The sequence below is a fragment of the Triplophysa dalaica genome, chromosome 6 (assembly GCF_015846415.1).
Source record: "Triplophysa dalaica isolate WHDGS20190420 chromosome 6, ASM1584641v1, whole genome shotgun sequence".
Taxonomy (NCBI): Eukaryota; Metazoa; Chordata; class Actinopteri; order Cypriniformes; family Nemacheilidae; genus Triplophysa; species Triplophysa dalaica.
In genome coordinates this window covers 21,553,789-21,574,497 of record NC_079547.1, presented here as the reverse complement: position 1 = coordinate 21,574,497, position 20,709 = coordinate 21,553,789, and the positions used below count along the sequence as shown (strand labels likewise).

The 20,709-nt window shown below is 37.0% G+C and overlaps 1 protein-coding gene across 1 annotated transcript in view; it reads left to right on the top strand.

Annotated features, from left to right (window-relative positions):
- The first annotated feature begins 9,668 nt into the window (after positions 1 to 9,668).
- ca16b (carbonic anhydrase XVI b) overlaps positions 9,669 to 20,709 on the top strand; it is a 72,663-nt gene continuing 61,622 nt past the window's right edge. Inside the window, exon 1 of the mRNA XM_056751192.1 lies at positions 9,669 to 10,147. Within this exon, the coding sequence (XP_056607170.1) occupies positions 10,060 to 10,147 (88 nt within the window). The 5' untranslated portion in view covers positions 9,669 to 10,059. The remainder of the gene's footprint in view (positions 10,148 to 20,709) is intronic.

Sequence of the window (20,709 nt, the reverse complement as noted above, 5' to 3'; positions counted from 1 at the left end):
ATCTCTGGAAAAAATTGTCCGTAGGGTGTGAGTGCGTGAGTGAATGAGTGAGAGTGTGTGCCCTGCGATGGGTTGGCACTCCATCCAGGGTGTATCCTGCCTTGATGCCCGATGACTCCTGAGATAGGCACAGGCTCCCCGTGACCCGAGGTAGTTCGGATAAGCGGTAGAAAATGGAATGGAAACTGTCTATATGTTTCTTCTAGTATACCATCAAAATTCTTTCAAGGAATGTTTGAAAAAATGAGAGATTGCATCAAAGCCGTGCTAAAACTTACCTCCGTCTGATTGTCTGAATTTCGCTAAACAATCATGTAGCAACACCCTAGTAACCATTTAAAACCCTTCAAAATCCAAAACATCACATGTTTCACATATTAACCACCCAGGCCAGCTGCCTAGCAAACTTGCTTTAAACTGCTCAAGTGTTTAGTTTACACAAAACATGAATGAACAACCTTCAGAATTCAAGGCTTTTAAGCGTTTACATAACCAACCTTCAGACATCAACGTTTATTTGGAAAACTTTATCTTTATTGTTTAAATAATCAAGTGTAGGCGTGTTCTGCAAGGAAAAAGTCAAGCAGAGGAACCTATAGATACAGTATAATGCATTTCAATGCATTTCGACTTAAACAAACTGCAACTGTATAGACAAGGGATGTGAAACTTCTGCTGACCTAAACTTTGGGCAGCAATCAGTCTTGTCCACTTAAGGGAATTAGTTTTCAATTAACTGTTGCCACCTCACATGAATGACTCTGTGTAATTAAGAATGATGATGTAATCTTGAAAAGCAATTTTACTGGCGAATAACTCTGAATGCCATCAATCAGTATCAGAATGGGAAAAGATGCCCAATGAAATGACCATGTTGAAAAAAGGCAAATGTAGTTTTAAGCAAGTTCTTAAAGTTTGTAAGCAAGAGATACAAGTGACTTAAGAAGGGTAAAGCGCAAACTTTTTTATAAAGATTGTAATCTGTAACGTTTTGGTTAAAAAATAAACAAAAATCAGGCAAGTATGTAAAAATCAGTGTTCCGTGTCTCTTTACCTTACTCATGCTGCAGGGTAAGCTTATAATATGTTTCAAACAGCAGATTTATGTTTTAAACAGAGATGGCGATGTCTTATATCTTGTAAAGTTCAAAGATCAGTATTTTTTTAAATATTTGATATTAATTTTATGGTACAACTGAAGCACCACACAAACTTTGGACACAAAATGTATAGTAAAAAAAGGCAATTCTAATATTTGTAAATATACATATATTTTTATGAACCAGTGAAATTTCTACATACATTGTAAGAAATTGCTCATACTGTATTCAGGCAATTAAATCAAACGTCGGAGACATCTAATACATGTTTTGATGATTAAAATGCGCTTACAGAAGCAGAATCGCTGGCACCTTCAGGGTAAGCAAAGGTTCCAATTAAGGCATGTTCATAAATCATTACAGCGTGCTGTGTCAGCATATCACAAACTTCAGAGAAGACATTGAGCTAAGAATTAGATTAGCAGGAGCTGGTGACAGAGGAACAAGGACATTTCAAAAAGCTTTGAGAAGGTTACATACAGAGGTCCAGAGTTCAGAATCCAGCTGACATGCTGCAGAGCTGCTCACTTCTATAACGTTTCCCAGAAGTCTGTGCATGGTTTCCTGCTCAGGTGCAAGAGAAGCATTATCACAATTCTGGAGATACATAGAGTAACTTGCTTAAACAAACAATAAAGTAAACAAGAAATTTGTTTGTGAGATTTTATATCTGTGTAACTACAAAAAAGAAACAATCATACAAAAGACTTCTGAAAACATTTTATTTCATCATTTACTGACTTTTTTTTTGCAGAACACAAACCTGGAGAACGTTGGTAGCCAAACAACTTCGTCCACAATTGACTACCATTTGGACACAAAACGGCTGAGATATTTCTCATAATATTTTATTTTGTGGTCCACAGAAGATTCATCAGGTTTTGAATGACACAAGGGTGAATAGACTATGACAATTTGTATTTTAATAGAAGGTTAGAGTAATAGTTTACCACTAAAAAATTTTTTTTAAACTTGCACACCATATCCAAAGATTTGAACATCTTAGATATATGAAATAACAACAACTCCAAGATGCTTGTAACAACCACAAAGTCACACATGCAGTAGTAGCATCATGCCAGCAACTTCAGCAACGGGCCACATTCTCTTCGAAAAATTTGAAAAATTTAATACGTCTATTATTAATATTTTAACATTTCACACTGAAAATTATACTGCATTAGTGGTGCGTTTGACTTCTGTACAAAATGAGCAGCCAGACAAATAAAATATAACAATCCATTAAATATTAAAATAGCTTTTGTGATTGTATAGACCTCCCTCTTGATTTTGTTCAATTGGTTGGACATGAATACAAGAAAGATGTGATTAACAAACCGTGACATACAAAGATAAAGTGGCTCTTGTTCAAACAGAAAGCCGACTGTCAAATGTAATTGAGGGTCTGGCAGAAATTAGATGATTAAAAGATGGGGGTAGAGAGTGCTTTTCCTTCACTGTAAAGCTAGAAGGAAGTCTAGCTGCTTGCCTTCCTTCTCGCTTCATACCTCATTTATCGATGGCTGAAGTTTAGCGACATGCTTTATGACAAAAGTACAAGATGAGATAAGAAGTAAACCTTCTACATTGCATCTAAAAAGAATGGGGGCAAGTTTCAATATCTTATTAATGACAGGATAATCTTCTTGCGTTCCAACAAAAGTATTAAAACGCTACATGTCATCATTAATAATGAACCGTGAGCTGCTGATACAAAAAGTTTGACTTTTTCTGTTACGCTCGGAGGCTGCAAAACTTACCGTGATCTGGTTTCTGTGATTAATCGTCTGCTCTTCTCCTGCGTTAATACAATACACCACAATTCGCTAATCAATTGATTCAGGAAAGACAAACACCATCCATTATAATTATAAGCGTATTGAAGAACTGCCATGGCTAATGTTCAGAGATGAAAAGTTTGTCTTGAAATGTGTTGGCTCGCAATAAATCGCATCAAAGCAGGTGGTGCCTTCTTTCCAAGTGCTGGAGAGTTTAATAAAGTAGAATAGTTGATGCTGTGGGTAGAAAATGGCCATTACTTAAGATTTGGGAACTCGGGCCAAAAAGCTTTTTTAATTGATTTTTTAATGAACAGTGCTAGATATTGTAGTGGTAACATATCTTTTTTTGTTGATTGTTATTGTTCAGAGGTTGTCCTTTCATAGAGTCTTAAAGTTCCTAAGCAGAAATAGAAACAAATTAGACAAAGTTTTTAGTTCATTTCAGATTTATTATAGTTTTAGTTTTATGAATATTTAAAATTAGCTTTTATTTTTAGATTTTGAGTTTTTATGTTCATTTTAGTTACATTTTTATCCATTTTGTTATATGCTTTTATCATATTTTTTATGTTCCTATATAAGATTCATTTTTATTTTAGTTTTTGTTTATAATTATAATGTTAGTGCCTTAAACTTATTTCAGTTGAAAATAAAGTTTTCCAATAATAGTAAGGCCAATATTTTATTTGATTTCAATAAACAGAAAGATTTTCAAGCTTTTTTTTTAAACTAAAATAACCTTGGTTCTCTTTGAAATCTTTGAATTTTGATTGGAGGCTTGTTCAGTTTGAACTTAGACAGCTCAATTTGTGACATTGTTGACATCACTTCGTAAACTCTATGAATACATTTGGAAGATTTTTGTCATGAGAAATATCTGAGCTATTAAATATAAATATTATAAATAATTGTGTTAAGAGATTTTCATAGGTACCATTGAGCTTGTAAAGTCAGGAGCTCTCAAAATTGTTTTTAAGATCACAGAAACATAAACATAATATAAAATATATAAATACAATAATATAAATACTTATAAAAAACTTATTAAAAAACTAATGTTATATATGTCTATAAAAAATATTTTAGATTTGTATTCTTGCATAAGAAAACATCACAGGTTTTCCTGGCAAATGTGGGTAAAATCAGTGGTGAGTGATGATCTTATTTTGGCTCTTATTCTTAGCTCTGCTCGAAGTGTTAATTGTTTTTTAGTGCTCCCCTTTTCTTTTGGGAAATGAAAGAACAACATTCATTATTCATTTTCTCAAGTGCAGTCATAAGCAAATATAGATTGCGCATTAACAATGCATACATGCCAATGTCCTAGATGCAAATTTATAAACGTCTTTCTCAAACTAATGTTTGGTAAAAACAGCATTCTGTGTAGAAATTTTGACAACCCTGTTGGCTCGGTCAGGGTGACATTGGCATCAATCTCCAGGCAGGTGTACCAATCATTTCAGCTTAATAAAGTGATAAAGTGGAAAGGCCTGCCAAAATGGAAGAATTTTGCAGATACAAGTTTCATTTCGCTCGAGCAAATCACATCACATGGTTGTCGACTCTAAATTCTCTGAATTATTGGCCTTTCATAAAAGCAAGATTATATTCTAGTGAATCTAGTCAATGGGGCAGATCTTACAAACTGATGTTAGTCGTGATTTGGAAAGTAGACTACCACACCAGGCCCTTTTGATAACATTCTGACCTAATTTAAATTTTCCACTCGTACCCATATAATACGAGTGATTGAATTATTTATTCACTCATTTCGCCCTATTGATCTCAACATTAATATGCAAAAATGAACATGTCATGGTGCACAGCTTTTTAGAAGAATAGTTAAATAATACAAAATAAGCTGAGCTCATTGTGGACGTTCAGCGAGGGAGAGCTTTAAGAGTTGTGGCCGAAGCCCGTAGCCATATATCGAAGGTTCATATGCTATTAAACTGATTTATAGCAGAACTATATTGTAAAGCCTCTGATTCTTGAACACGAGCCATTCTTTAACACAGAGTGGGAGCTCCAGCCTGCAAATTGTGCAAATGTAACTGTATTTTACTAAATTTATGGCTCCATTTACATGCCTATTGATTTATACATTTGTGTATCGCACGTGCGCAGCATTTTCAAGTTCATAAAATTGAATCAGCTCAGCATATTTGATGGTGTATTTAAGAGGCATTTCGTTTATGCGGGCGTTCGGTCATGTTTGGCAGGTTAACGAAAACGTGTTTAGATGTTGCCGCGAACAGGAGCAGCCCCAGTGGGCCCATTTGGCAAAGCTGATATATCGGAATCTCAATGCTGAGTGTCCGTTCAGAGGACAGTAAAGGGACTTTTCTGGAAGCTTACCGCCTTCCGGCTTTTAGCTGCCTGCCACCATCAGCATAATTAGGTTGAGCGGCAGCATTTGACCCTTCCGTTCTCATGTCCTTGGGAGAACTGATGGTTACAGATATTGACAAACAGAAAGATTGCTCTGGGGGCGGTGAGGGCCGAGAAGAGAGGAAAGGGTGTTTGGGAGAGATGACACTGACAGAGCTTATAGATTCATTGATGAGCCTCTGTTCTGGAACAACTTTGACCTTTTAGCACGAGCTAAAATTGTGAGCAAAGCTTTTGGTGCGTAGAATCGAATAAACATACGGTGGCTGAAATAGTTTCAAAGGATCATCCTGATCTCACAGGAATTCTAAACTGTTTTACAAGGTGCCTCATTCGTATGAATTTGTACAAAAAAATATTTCTAGAAAAACGCAATTCTGAAGCCCCACCCCTAACCCCGACCCTAAAGCTTCTGTAAAAATCACTTGCTTACCCTCAAGTGGTTCCAAAGCTGTACGAAGACTGTATTAATGTGGCACACCACATGGTAATCCCCCAGAATTGTTTTGTTACAAACATCCAAATATCTCTCTTTTTGTTTAGCAAACCAACAAAGTTTATACAATTTTGAAACGACTTATGGGTAAATAAATGCTGGCTACACTTTTTTTTTGTGAACTTACCCTTTAATGTTCTAAACTACACCTGTGGTTATTCTGCAAGGGTGCTTCTGTGTTCTTGAGAAGAACTGACTTAATACATCAACAGAAAGACCTTGGGATAAGTTGGCTGAAATAACTATAAAATAGCCATGAAACGTCGGTTATGACTGAATGTTTGCGTCATGTGTTACTCGGTTTGATATTATAACTTTAATGCAATTACATTCAGTCATAATTAAATATGGCTTAAGTATCTAAATGCTTTCCGCTTTTGTGCAGTTGAGTTTTTAGCAGCTATGTAGTGGAAGACAAATCATCCAGAACCCTCGCAAATGCCAGAACAGCTCATTACAGTGTTCAATACAAAGGAAGGGTGACAAACATTGCCTAAACCGACACACTCTTGATAGCAAACATATTTTATTCCACAATATATAAATGTTCAATTTAAAAGCTGTCCCTTCAAAGTTTTAAAAAATGCTAATCTTTTACCCTTCTTTCTTTCTCCACAGGTCAGTCTCTCTGATTTCCCAGCTTTGACTCCAGCGTTAAGCCTACACATCGATACCTCCTAAATGTTTAACCCGCGCTGCCTGAGGCTATTGGCAAACTGAAGCAGAAATGTAAAACAGACCTAGAACTGCAGTGGCACAGCAGATTTTTTGCTGAAATTTAAATTCCCTAATCCCAAAATGGCCTAATTACGAGCTATGGCGTGTGAAAGCCGAGAAAATGCTCCTATTCTTATCTTCCACTTCTGTTGACAAGCCTCCTCAGGTTAGTCTCTGGTTGTCTTGGGCTGCGGATGTGATTGTGATAAGCAGATTTTCCTGCGGATTGAATTTGCTGGTGTGATGATATAACATGTTGAAATTGCATATACATGCAAATGGGGGTATTTATAATATAATATGATATGTGTATCAAACCACTCAAGACCGCAGGTATGTGTTTTGGCTCTCATACTGTATCTCATTCTGCACAAACAGGCTGCATTTTTACGCAGCCGTTCAGAACCTGTAGATGTTTTCATGCGCGACCTCTTTACCGAGTTCACAAATAACATATGCCAACCCATAGTGACAAAACATCCAATTTGCATAATATCATTTTCGGAGTCAACGCAGATTGATTGCCAAGATGCATTCAGATAAGTCTTTAATAAGGGTTTCAGGTCTGTTTTTGATTTGTATCAGGCAAGATGATAATTCAGAGGAAAAGGGAAAAATGAGCTGCCCCCCACTGGTTTCAGGATCATTCGAACATCATTAAGAATTTTCAAATGTGCCTTTCCTTTAGTGTGACTTCAGCCATTCCCAATTGTAAAATGACCTTAGTGGCGTAAATCTGCGCTGTTTTTCATAAAAAGCACGTTTTCAAAGGATCATTCATCCTTTTAAAACTTTTTTAGTTATTTGTAGTCTATATATTTTTAGAAGATATTCTCTATATCTTTCGTTTTATGCCTTTTTAGTTCTACAACTCGTTTCTGTATGTGGTTTTCTTCGTCTGATATTTTTTGGTTACGATGAAAGAAAACGTTATTTTCAAAAAATGCCACAAGGCATCATTGCGGGGACCTTGATATTTTAGCACTTGACCTCAGTCTTTAAACTTTTATGAACACTACCAAATCACGTAGAGCATATTATACAGCAACTGTCAACATGAGAAGAGAGCATAAAGAACCGCTTTATATAAGGACAAGGTGTGTTTGTCTGAGAAAAAAAGATAATTCTTCCTTTTTGCAGGGGTCACCAGAGAGCGATCCAGAAGTCTAGGCAGATGGCTCGCAACCTACACGCTCAAAACACTGTGACAATCCCCAACAGCTCCTCTGAGGAAAGGGTAATTAAATACAGAATTTAATCAGATTCTTCAAATTAAAGTCCAGCTGGGCAGCTCTCCCATCCGCCCTGCTGTTTTCTGTCCTGTAGCCTCTTCTGTGGCTGTCTTTGGGGAGAGAACTGTAGAGTGTCATACAATCACACTGGCTTGTGCACTAGTGAGAAAACCTGGGAGTGATAATAAGCGATAAAGTATTCGACTCACAGCTCTGACAGAGTGATGGAGAACCATTGGCCCATGAGAACGTTCTCAGAACGTGACCTCACAACAAGGACAACATTCATTTAGTAGAGTAAAAAAAATCTGGGAGTTGTGGCAGTCATTTTGGAGGAGCAGGTAATTATAATTGTTACAATCAACAGGAAAATATTATGGTCAAAGGGAGACTTTCTTTAGCTACACCTACATGGTAAAATGAAAAGTTGTGTCGGGTAACTTGTGAATGTACTTTATGTGGTACCTATAGAAATGAACAGGTTTTATTAGGCTAAAGTACGTAAAGCATTTCGAGGCTTAATTGATTTGGCTATATTGTTACATGAAAAAGGAAGGCTCCCATAAAATAGAAATGGTTGTATACCTTGTATTCCGCATTGTGTCATCAAAAATGTAAAGTGCTTTTGAAATATTACAAGTGCAAGTCCATTGAAGTAGTGTCTATTGCACATTGTATCTCTGCTGTCCTTCTGAAACCTTGTATCTCCATATTTCAATCTTTATTTTTGCCACTTAATGTTTGTCACTGGGTTTTGCAAATATCTAACCAGTAAAAAGTATTAAAACAGAGCTTGTTGACTTTGACACCACAGTATTTAATCATTTAAAAACTACAGTGTGTTTCCCTGAACAGTGAATGTGGAAATTGGAGCTTTCAGAAGGACAGCAAGGATATTTTAATGTTTTTGTCTATAAAACATTGAGTACATTTTTATTAGGATTTAATCCATTTGACTCATTTTTACACTATTTGTACACTTTTCTCAATGGTTTGAAAGTAGTTCTTCAGAAAATTGCGCTATTTCTCCCAGTTAAGACGAAAATGGTGTTTAAAGGATGTCCAAATGCTTAATATTATTATAAACCATTTAATTTAATTATTTGTTATTATTTATAATGATGTGTTGTCTAAAATATTATACATGTTCCATAATAGAGCAACTAAAGAGGTTAATAATGCATCCCTCACTGTTGGCTAGTGTGGAACATCGATAAGAGAAAGCACCTGCACACCTGATGTACAAGATGCCGCGCACAGCCTCCTAATGTGTGACACTGACGTCAAAGGGTATAGTCGTCAGCACCATGGATAACGCGCGAGGGCTTGGCAAACTTTCAGCACCTTGGAGAGTGCCAGTGTCTGGGGCCAAATCCCGAAAGGGAGACATGCATGTGTCTCTTATGAAGCAAATGAGTATAGATGAACAGTATTTTAATGGATAAGTGAACTGTTAGCCGGTGTGAAAATAAGGACAGGTGAAATGTAAGAAGCACATAATATCCCACATTAGTCGACGTCGCAGGGCAGTTCACACTCCCATTTCTCAATGAAGATTGTCGTGTTGAATGACAATGTCATGCCTATTGAATTCCGCTGATTGCAGCAAGACATGACAGGATGTCCCCGCAGTTTCCTACATGTGTTTTTATAACATTAAGTGGAAAACGACGCGGAAACACGTGTTAAACCTTTGATCCACGAGCTTGCCGTTGAATTAACCCATCAAAAAAACGACCCCAAGACCTCATGTAAATCCATCCGAAGTCCAGAGAAGCATACTATATGCATTTAAAAGAGACATTATAAGAACGAATCCTTTGCTTTCCAGTTATCCAGTAGCCAATCGTCGCCTTGCTTCAGTCTTCGGCGCTAGGATCCAGAGGGCAGGGCTTTGATTTTCCTTCCCGGCTGTAAACTAATTCCTCTGGCAAATCGCTCATATGCACAACTTCCCGGATAGAGAAGCGGAGTGCATTGAGTGCGATCGACGCGACTGACTTTCTAGATACGCGAGAGAGCCGCTGTGCAGAAGAGGATCTGAAGCGAGTGTTTTATGCCGCCTTAAACACGAGCGTATTAAAGTGCGTCTGGCATACGTACTGGTTTGGATTAACTTGGAGAATGTAAAGAGAATGTAAAGGCGACGCTACAGAAAACAGAAGTGTGCGCGGATTGTGGGCTGCCCGAAATGTCCCAAGAAACAGGCACAAGATTGGTCGCCGGTCATTATATCGCCTCGATCGTCTGAAATTATTCGAGTTGTTCAAGTTAGTGCGTTTTCTGCGTTGACGCTTTATTAGATCCGCCATTCCGTTTTGCTCTAATTGCGCATTTTGGACATGTGGAGACCGCGAAGATCGTGTCGTTTGGGGATGTTGTGTTTGACTTTGTCAGCCCTTCTCATCCAACGTATCAGCTGTCATTCCGGTAAGTGGGCCTTCGTGCTTAATATTGTATAAACGGAACGGTGATTGCGTTCAATTGCAAAAAGTTAGAGACGGCGGATCTTTTGAACGACGAGGTGCGTCGACCAGCATCAAAGATCATAAGACTCGTTTGCATGTATTAGGGGACAGCTAAAGCGCATCATCGATGTAGAGACGCTCATTTTAAAGTATAATACCGCAAATACTATAATTACATTATTTTAAGGATATGCACACTCCATCGAATGTCTGGTCTTCTGGGTAAGATAAGATTTAGTATGGGAGCTCCGATGGTGTCGTGGACTTGATTGTTCCCAGGGTGATGTAATCCAAGCTGAATATGTTGCATCCTTTTGCTTTAATGAACTAAAATGGTCGTATTTCATTTATTTACTGTTGAATCATGTAGACTCCATATAAAAACAGGAAAAAACAACATCTGAACTGCGAAAAAATACCACGAGTTCATGAGAAGTTCGTCCAGCTTGTGAGAAGATGATGTTGGATATGTGCTGTTCCTGCTCTGATATTGCATTCTATTGGAATAGTACCTCAAATGACCTTGAAGTGTATATAGTGTGTGTTTTGTAGGCTACTTGATGGACTGTGCCGTGGGCTCGTTGGCTGTAAAGGCGCACACAGGTTGCTCGTGCCTTGCGCATTACATCAGTCTTAACTATCAAAATAACCGTTGCGCAGAGTATTAAGTGCGTTCATAGTGTGCTATCAAATTTTACGTATTGATTTATTGAAAAATTGCTTAGAGAATCGCTTAATACTTAATTTGCTTCATTGGCTTGCTACTTAGCTGTTTGTTGTGCCTGTGGGTATTTCCTGGCAAATCATGTAGCAACCTTTATTTAATTTTGTGTGCCGGGCAAGAAGCTCAGTTATTTAATGAAGAGGCCCTTAAGTGCCTACATGCATATAGTTTAACCAGATTTTTTTCAAAACTGGAAATTGTGATCCCATCGTCTACACCAAACTAACATTTTAAACATTTATACAGTATAGAGGGTTTTACTAACTTAGTGGGCAACAGATGTGTTATTTGATGGCTGATTCTTAAATGATTACATTTGATCTGCCTCGAATCTTGAATATGTGGTTACGTTTTTGTCTATAACCACCTGGTCGTGTGATGTGAGACTATTATTTAATAATTGCTCTGTGTGCTTGTTATCACAATACTGTTGCAAAGATGACTGTACAGAATTATTATGGCTCATGCAATCAAAGCAAAAAAAGTCAGAGGACATAAAGTGACTGCATTTTGAGCATGCCAAAATTCCTTTGAACTTTAAATGGTTCATAGATGATACACACAAAATGTTATTTGGACAACTTGGAAAATCCATGATGTTAATGGAATCGAGTGTTGAGCCTTTATTTCTTGGTAATGAAAGCCTATCAGTGGATGAACAGAACATGGACAGTGATTCTTTCAGTCTTAAAACTTTTATAGGAGTTTTATACAAGATGACTCTGTCTCTATAGCCAAATGGTTAAATGAAAGTTTAGCTGCGTGTCATTGGAACAGTCTAGTGCAGTGGTATATGGGGAGAGGTTACATCAACTTCAAAATCAGTAGGTTTTTTTTAGCTTATTATTAACAGTCTGAGCACAGACGTCCCCATTGTGTTTCCCAGACTTCTCAAAAATGAAAGGCCACTGCTTAAGTTGTTTCAGGATGGGCTGGGATTTCCCATTATATAATTCTTTTTGTTTCAGAATTCCATTTGTATTTTATATTGTTACTCCGTCTGTGTGTGTGCTTTTTAGGAATATACTGCAGATGGTCACGTTTTGTGTAAAATGTAGTGAATGCCCTAGAGCTATAATCTCCTGTGTGCATTTCTAGAGGTTGAAGTCTGTATCAGGTGTACAAGTTTATATCTATGGATTTTAACTCGAACCTCTTGTAGCCACGTTTGTCAGTTTCTTCAAAAGAAGGTTAAAGATATCAGAATCCTGCCGAGGTTTTCTATCATCTCCTCTGGCTGACGCACGGCCTGGCTCTACGGGAAGCTTCAGCTTGACATCGGTATCCATCAAGGGCGTCTTGTCAAAAGACACAGGCGTTTTAATGCACTAGCTCGGCCTTCGGTCTCTGTTGCGCTGCATTCGTTCTCCCCTAATGAGAAGTCTTTTCCTGTGTGATTGAAAGGCAGTCGGCGCAATAAAATCAGAAACGAACCCCTCTGCTCCTCTTCCTTTCTTATCCGCCTGTCTCCAAAATCCTGAGCTGCATACAAAACGCCTGTAAATCGTTTAATTGAAGCGGAGAGTAAAAAATCAATACGCAGGAAGCATTAAAAATAATAGGGAGCGCTGATCCAGATCCATATTTCATATCCACAGATGGGTGTGACTTTTACAGATGTCACTGGCTCACTTTAGTGTGCATTTTACAGTCCTTTTAAACGATAATGGAATTTTCACTGTGCTGAAGTGCTTTAATATACCGTTTTAAAGTTTTAGTTCCCTGGAAGATCATTTTTGTTGTAATTCTGGACAGCAGATGCTTTTTGGACTCAGTTATGGCTTGTTAGGCTAATAAACATGAGCGTTTCACGCTGTAGTTTGTAGATAACACTCTCTAGTTGAAGTACAAAGCAGTTTTTTTTTAAATGATGTTTGTGGAGAGGAATAAACTGGAGTTTAGATATGGATATGGTTGTTTGAATTCGCATTCTGTTGGGTGCTCACGCTATGATGTGTGTGAGATTGTGTCCGCAGGATGTTGTCAGAATAGGAATAAATCAGGAGAAACATCAACTTGTGATATTAGAAATCTATTTTTTAGATCAAATCTACAAATCACAATTGATTGGTTGCTCGTAAACACACATAAATATTTCAGAAGTGTTACTTTACAAAAGTTACCTTACTGACATGACAGACATGACAGAATTAGATGTCCGGAAAAGGCGATAGAATCTGTAAACAACAAACAAAAATGTGATCGGAGGCCGTGGACGTATTCTAGTTAGCCAATTAGACGACATTTGGAACCTTCATCATTTCATGCACTCTTTTGTAGTTTTGCAAGCGAGATTTCGACTGGCTGACCTTAAAATAGTTTACCAAAAATATATATTCTTTTTATATGATATGTATGGTTTTGTGTCCATACAATGGATGTCAATGGGGGCCCAATGTTGTTTGGTTACCAAGTTCTTCAAAATATCTTCTTTTATGTCCTGCAGATGACAGAAAGTCATATGGGTTTGAAATGATATGAGGGTGAGTAAATCATGACAGATTTTTCTTTCTTTGGGCGAACTGTCCTTTTAAAAGGTGTAAAGAAAACTCATACACATAGAAGATGGTACTCCAATATCACAAATCAGCAAGTGATGTTGACCTTGCAGAGACATGTGTGTTGTATTAACAGCTCAACAGCTTACTTTGCTTTTCTTGTAAAATTATCTTCTGCGTTTTGTTCTCTATTATGATTGTAAATTAATTAATATTTTACACAAAGTAGCACTTTAGAAACAAAGAGATCACGATAAAGTGTAACCCTGCCTCCTTTTGGTAAAGAAGCTTTTCTCCTTTACCAGCTGAGTCGGCCAGAGCAGTCGAGATATTTACATTTTTATTAAATGTGCAGCGCACAACTTGAGCCTGAAAGCACGGGTCAGAGATTCTTCAGCCACAAGCTCTGCGCGGGTCTTTTATCATACGCTTCCAATTGCTTTGGATTTCATGCATCGGTTGATGAAGAGCCTTGACCTGGTCATTCTTGTATCGATTACCGGCTGATGGTCCAATCACCCACAACAATGACACTAGCAAACCTCGATGAAAGGCTTAGGATGTTAGAAATGAAAGACTATGATTACTTCTGGTGGATCATGGCCTTGTTAGATGGTAGTACATAAGCAGCAGGTGAAAGGCTCAAATCTGTCTTTTATACATGCGGTATGTGAATGAAATTAATCTAATTACACGTTTTGATCGACTTAATTAGTTGTCAGTTCATGTAACCTCTTTACAAATGATTCTTTTAATTATGCGTTATTTTAAGAGAGAGGTTATATTATCTTAATATTATGATTGATTAGTGTCCTTAATAGGCTGACAGCTTCTGGAGCTTTGGAGTGGATCTCTATTTCTCACGCGTTCTCTTTGTCCTCCTCGTCTCTTTTCAATTACTCTCTTTCTGACCTTAATACTTCTGAAGTTTTAAAGAGTTATCTCACCGGGAGTTGTAGGAAGTCTATCCAAAACGCTCAGAAAAGTGGCTATATCCTCCCTTCACATGTAGTACAGATAGTTGAAGTTGATGTAGATGTAGAAATGGCACGCAATGACTCCCAGTTTCAAGCAGACACAAATGTTTTTTATTTCAAATCATGATTGTGAAATCATGATGTTTTATTATCTCAATAATGAATTTATGAGATCTTAAAAGTGACTATTGTGAGATTGTTTTATTTCATAAGAACAGCTGTTGGCGAGCTTTTAAATTAGATTGAAAAAACAAGTTTTTTTTTAACAATCATATTCAGCCTCAGCCAGGTTTATTATAATTGAATAAAGCTAAAACATTTCTCTTAATTTAAATCAAATAAAATATATGGCTAAATATTATTGAAAATCCTTTGAAAAGTGTTGCCTTGTTTATATAAAATGAAAACAAAAATGAATAATTTTGAATATATAATTAATATAACGTGAAATTAATACAATCTGAAAATAAATAAAAAGTTAAAAACAGATTACATACAAATAAATTTAAATTTACAATTAAAAATAAATGATAAGTATATTATAGTTAAATATAATAAAAACGATGTATAGAAAAAATAATAAAATTAAATTGAATATATATACTAATACAAATTTAACTAAACATATAGATCTAAATGTTAACTGTTCTATGAGCAGCATGTTATATCAATTCATCAAAAAAATAATACAGTAATAAATATGTGCTGTATTTTCTCAAATAAGAAAGCAAAGTTTTATTTATTTACGTTTTTTGGAATTTCGTTAAAATTTGGTACAATTTTGGGATTATAAATGTATTCCATTTAGTTAAACTCAGACCCATATTTCCCAAATAATCACCTTCAAGCTCTAACAATTTAATTTGATGTGTTACATTTTTTAATTATTATTATAGTTAAAGGACTACAGTAAAATGGTAGCCTCATAGATTATAGAAACTTGGATTCAAATCAATAATTGGAACTTTATAATACTGTGAGCCCTTTTAAAGGTTGTTACACACTCACCCGATTGCTTCATAATTAGAAAGGAAAATGTGTTTGCCCTTACCTTAAACCTATAACATGTGATTAATCCAGCTAATGGATTTACCAAAGTCATTGATAGACTTAGTCAATGAAGCGTTTAGTTATAGCAGGTAAGTCCTCAGTGTTAGCATTGGCAGCTTTGATGATGGCTACCGGTCTGAGAGACTAAGTCTATAGGGATCCTCATTATTCTGTAATTATGTTTCACACCAGGCAGATGTTAAAGGTATTCTCTGCTCTTTATAGCCTCAATGGATTTTAACCTTGTGAAGTCTACTTTGCCATTTTCATTTATTCGTGAATTATCATGTGGAACCCTATGGAGAACTCTTTAAAGCAGACCGAGCTTCTGTTTCACCGTTGGCTTTTCCACTTAGGAAGTCCTACTGTATAGCTCTTTAAAATAGGTCAGTCCTCACCACCAAACAATGAAACAATAGACCATCGCCAGTTCCATAAATACAGGATAAAGCCAGGATGTTAGTGGTTTGTGGACACAATGTGTGCTGGCTTGCTTTGACTCCAGTCTTTTATGGCATGGGGGCTCTGCCTACAGATAGGATCTATTTCCTTTCGGCAGTGATTGGGAATTAAATGAATGAGCATGTCTAGCGCTTGTATTTTAGATCTTATTGAGTTACAATAGGACCTCGCTGTACATGCTGAGGTCAAGGAAGTCATCCCACCCGCTTTCCTGTTTCTGTCCTTCTCTGGAAGCAGTTGACTGATATTTAGTGGCGTCAGCTGAGCTATTGATATGCTTTTCACCTACACATTTAGCATGTAACTCATCCCACACGGTTTGTATTACAGGTAAACTTTGCAACTGTAAGTAACTATAGTTGCTTCTTTTGCCTGACAGATGAAAACATTGCATTGATTTAGGTTGAAAAAGCCTCATTTCGAAATCAGAATACCATGCCAGGATATAGAGGAAAGGTGTTAGATTTGCACTATGAGTACGATAATGTATGGAGTCAAGTGTTTTAAATCTATTTAAATTGTATAAAAATATATTAAGAAATTGCATGGACTGTTTTGCAAGACAAAAACAGTACGGGTCCAGAAGAATATAATTAAAGGTCCAATGTTGAATTTTTTTAGATTCTCTATTGAAAGAAATGCAATATAATATACATAACAATGTCTTCAGAGGTGTATAAAGACCTTGCGTAATGAAAATTAGTTTTTATTACCTTAAAATTAGCTATTTCTATCTACATGAACCTACATACACTGGACCTTTTAATCTTTTTAATCCGTATAATCATTTCTTTTGTTTCGTTGGTTGTGTCTTCTTTACCAATGGTTGAGATGTTTCCGTAGGAAAATGATGGAACTTGGCACACTCATAGCAGTGGTCCTCAGTAGTACTTTGCCCAAGTATTGGGTCTCTAGCACTCACTCTAGAGAACCACCAGTAGTTCAAAAACACACGTTTAAAATGGCTGAATTCACTTCGCAAAGTTTTCGAAGTTGTCCCAAAAAATGGACCAGAGTCCGAACTCGGCCATTCTTTGAGCTATCTGTAAAAAAAATTGTATGCTTCATCGACACTTTCGAGGACAAAACAAAAAAAAGTTGCTTTGATGCCCTGTGCTGCTCTGGCTCTGTGCTGCAATAGTTCCAAACAGTGCTTACTTACTTACAGCTCAACTTGTTACACCCACGCCTTTAAACTTCGAGGTCGGTGGTTCGAACCCTGTGTGTATAGCACGTGTAAGGTTTATATGTGGAGACTTCGATTGGATTTCATTCTCACATATTCTTCAATAACCTATTTCTATCTCACATACGTTCTTTATCTGCTGGTTTTAGTTTCGTTGCTCTATGCTTAGAGGGGCTTGGCCCCGTGTCGCTCCTTGCAGCCATATTTTGTTATAATGATTGTGCAGTGGTACAAAATTGAATTTGAACTGGTGTTGTTTACATCTTGCAAAATGATCTATAACAAAAAAAACCTATCCACTATTTATATTTGTCTATCATTTTTACAATATTTAACATTTTTAGTTTTAGCAAGTTATTACAAAATGCACATCTGACTTATTTCTGTACTTGCAGTCCTACAATTGCTAAGCAACTGTCTGGCAACCGTTTAGTATGCCTTAGTAGAAAAATTGCCAACAATGTGTTTCAGAGTTTTGCGCATTTTCTTACAAAAATGGAGGTTGGTTAATAAGTATTCATTGTTAAGAATGAGGATTCATTTTTGTCTCTCTAAAGTTGTGCAACTATATTCTGGAAATGTTTTTTACTGATTACATTTTTTCTGTTCTAGTGATTTCACTGCTTGTAAGCTGGTTTCACCCGTGAAGACATATAGCCTCGGTCGGCTCTTTAACCTTTTTAGACAAACTCCACCGGGTCAACAAGCAAGTGTAAACACAAACCGCAAAAATAGATTATGAAGCCGGAGCAGGAAGCAGAGCCCCAGTTAAATATAACTTGAGACAGAAAGAGAGAGACCATTGGCTCTCATTTTTCCCTTTGAAAAGCCACTGGAACGAAAGCAGATTACATTTCTTTGTGGACGCAGGGAAAAATCACTCACATGTCGAATCATTTATCAAAGGTTTGTCAGTGCACACGCAGAGCCCGTGAGCGAGGTTTATATCTCGGTGCACGTCAGATGTTTAGGTGGAAGGGAGGAGCCCGAGCATCCATTATGCTTTACTGACCTTTCCCGCTTCCAGGTCTATGCGTGGCATGTTTGCCCTTTGAGGACTTGCTTTGGAACACCGTGTAAATGTCCGCCGTGCCATTTAAGGATGTTTGTGTGGCGGATTTAGAGCTTTCAGTAAAGGTCGAATAAGAGAGGTATTGCTAAGGAACTTGAGTAGTGTAGACGATAGACTCACCTGCCGTGACCTGTGTGGTAAATAAGGATGAGTCTGCGTCCCCGAAATTCCCACACTCTTGTTTGTTTAATGATTACTCTTCCGTGTGTGCATGCAAACACACGTATATGTTGCTTAGAGTGCAATTTTTTTATCTCGCTGTCATAACCGTATTTTTTTTTCCTAGTGCCATTTTCGCTATTTAGCTTTTATCAGCCATAAAAATGTGCTGGTAGGGGCTAGTTGTCACAGGAGCTGTTTTTCTCTATAATATCTACAGTATATAACTGTAATGTCACTTTACAACTAAATAACTTTGTTTGTCACCTTTTACATATTTGATGCTTAATGTTTTTTGTGTTAACTTTCCCCATATATTGTGACACGATACTGCACTTGGGGCAAGCTGTCACAAAAGCTCTTTTTACCGAAGTATTTCTTTTATCCTGGGCAACAAGGGTGGAAATGTAAATAGCTTTTTGTTGCCTAGAGTTTAACATGACCATTTTTTTAACTTAGGCCTTGAGAAAACCAGCTTGAATTTACCTGCTTGATGTTTGCGGTTCATAAAACCTTTGTACTTTCTGTGCAGAAATAAATTCTGAAACTGTATCCTGTCTTGTTTTTTAAAAGACCGCCAGAGGCACTCATGAAATCCACATCATCTAAGCGTCTTTTCACGTTATAGTTTTATTTGAAATTATACAAACTGCACCACACAATTTTCTGTATATACCCTGCAAACATTTCACACTTCTTCCCAACATGGGACTCGGAGACTAAGATGTCATTATTGTTTCATCTCAACTCTTTTGATTTTGTACATCCACACATTGACCTGATGCATATTCTTTATTTAAAGGGAACGTTAAACACGCAGTTTCTGCCAATCTCATATTAAAATTAAGTACTTAAAACATACTTTGTATCTTCGAAGTCTTTCATTTGATCACATTTATAAAAGACGGATACAGCTGTACGATTGTTTCTAAAAACAGACGTTTTCAAGCAGAATGCATGAAACACTTGCACCCCACCTTTAAATAAATAATAAGACTGAATGCTTGTCGGATCACATCATTTAGTAAAACATTAACATTAATAATGATTCATTCTTAAAGGGACAGCTTACCGAAAAAGGAAAATTCTTAATTCACTTCTAATGCATGGACACAAAACCAATGCAAGTCAATGGGTACTGACGTTGTTCTGTTACCAACATTCTTCAAAATATTTTATTTTGTGTTCTGCGGGATGGGGGGAAATACATACAGGTTTGAAATGACAAGAGAGAGAGAGTAAATGATGAGGGAAGTATTGTTTATAGCATAGAAAATTAACTATTATTAGCAATATTATGTGTAAATCTATATATAAGTCTGTGCAATTTAGACTTGATGAACATTGAAACAAACACAGATGTCTCGTTTGAAATAATAGAACAGTTTGTTTGCATCTCGTGATTGTGTGTTTCAAATAGCAATTACTATGAATTCTCTGCAAAAAAGCACAAACTTCTCTGTACATTGATGAGAACCGTGTCACGACTCACGACACATCACAACATCACCGTTTTCTTCTTGCTTTAGTGGTGGGTGTTTGGGCTTAATTAAACCTTTGAGTTCTCATGTTAAAGTGAGATGGGCTATTTTCAGTTTCTCTTGTGGGAGTATGGGTTGTTTATGTATCATGGCGGAGTCCGCTGAGAAGCTTATGTGATCATGGTAACAGTAGCTGTGTGTTGTCCAAGGTAAATAACCAGAACATCTGGCAGGTCGGTGGTTTACAGAACAGTTTAACAAAACTAAATGCAATGTTTGATTTGGTTTAGCCACTGCTAGAATGTTTAGATTTGAACAAAGGATATGGGAATTTGAACATAAAAGTATTAACAGTGCAGCATTATATCGCCTTGCACTGTTTTGTCTAGAAATTAATTTGACTGCAATTTGTGTGACTTGTAGAAAGGAATCGGTGCTGTTATAAAAGTGATAAGAGTTACAGTTTTGGGGGATGCTAAATTGACAAAACAATCAAACGACTTACAGGTACTTTACATAAGAAGCATTTAGCAAGAGATATCCACGGACAAAATTTTACATTTAGTCGGGCATGAGCTCAACCATACTAATCTGAATACAGTAGTTGACGTCACATGAAGACATGTAATATTGAGTTTTGAAAGGGCGCTCGCATCTGCCATTACTTTGCATGCATCAACCCGTTTACCCGCATCTAGGTTACCACGGTTACCCGGTACGCTGATATTTTTGAGCTCAGGGGCAGCATTTCATCTTTAAGTATTTTGCTTCGCACCTGGTATCACAATATGCCAGCGCACATATTGCCTCCCTCTCATGTGTCTCACATCAACACACGCAACCTGCATGTCACCTTCAAGAAAATCATCTTCCCTTCACTTTATTTGCGCTTTCCCTCCTGTGTCACACAACAGA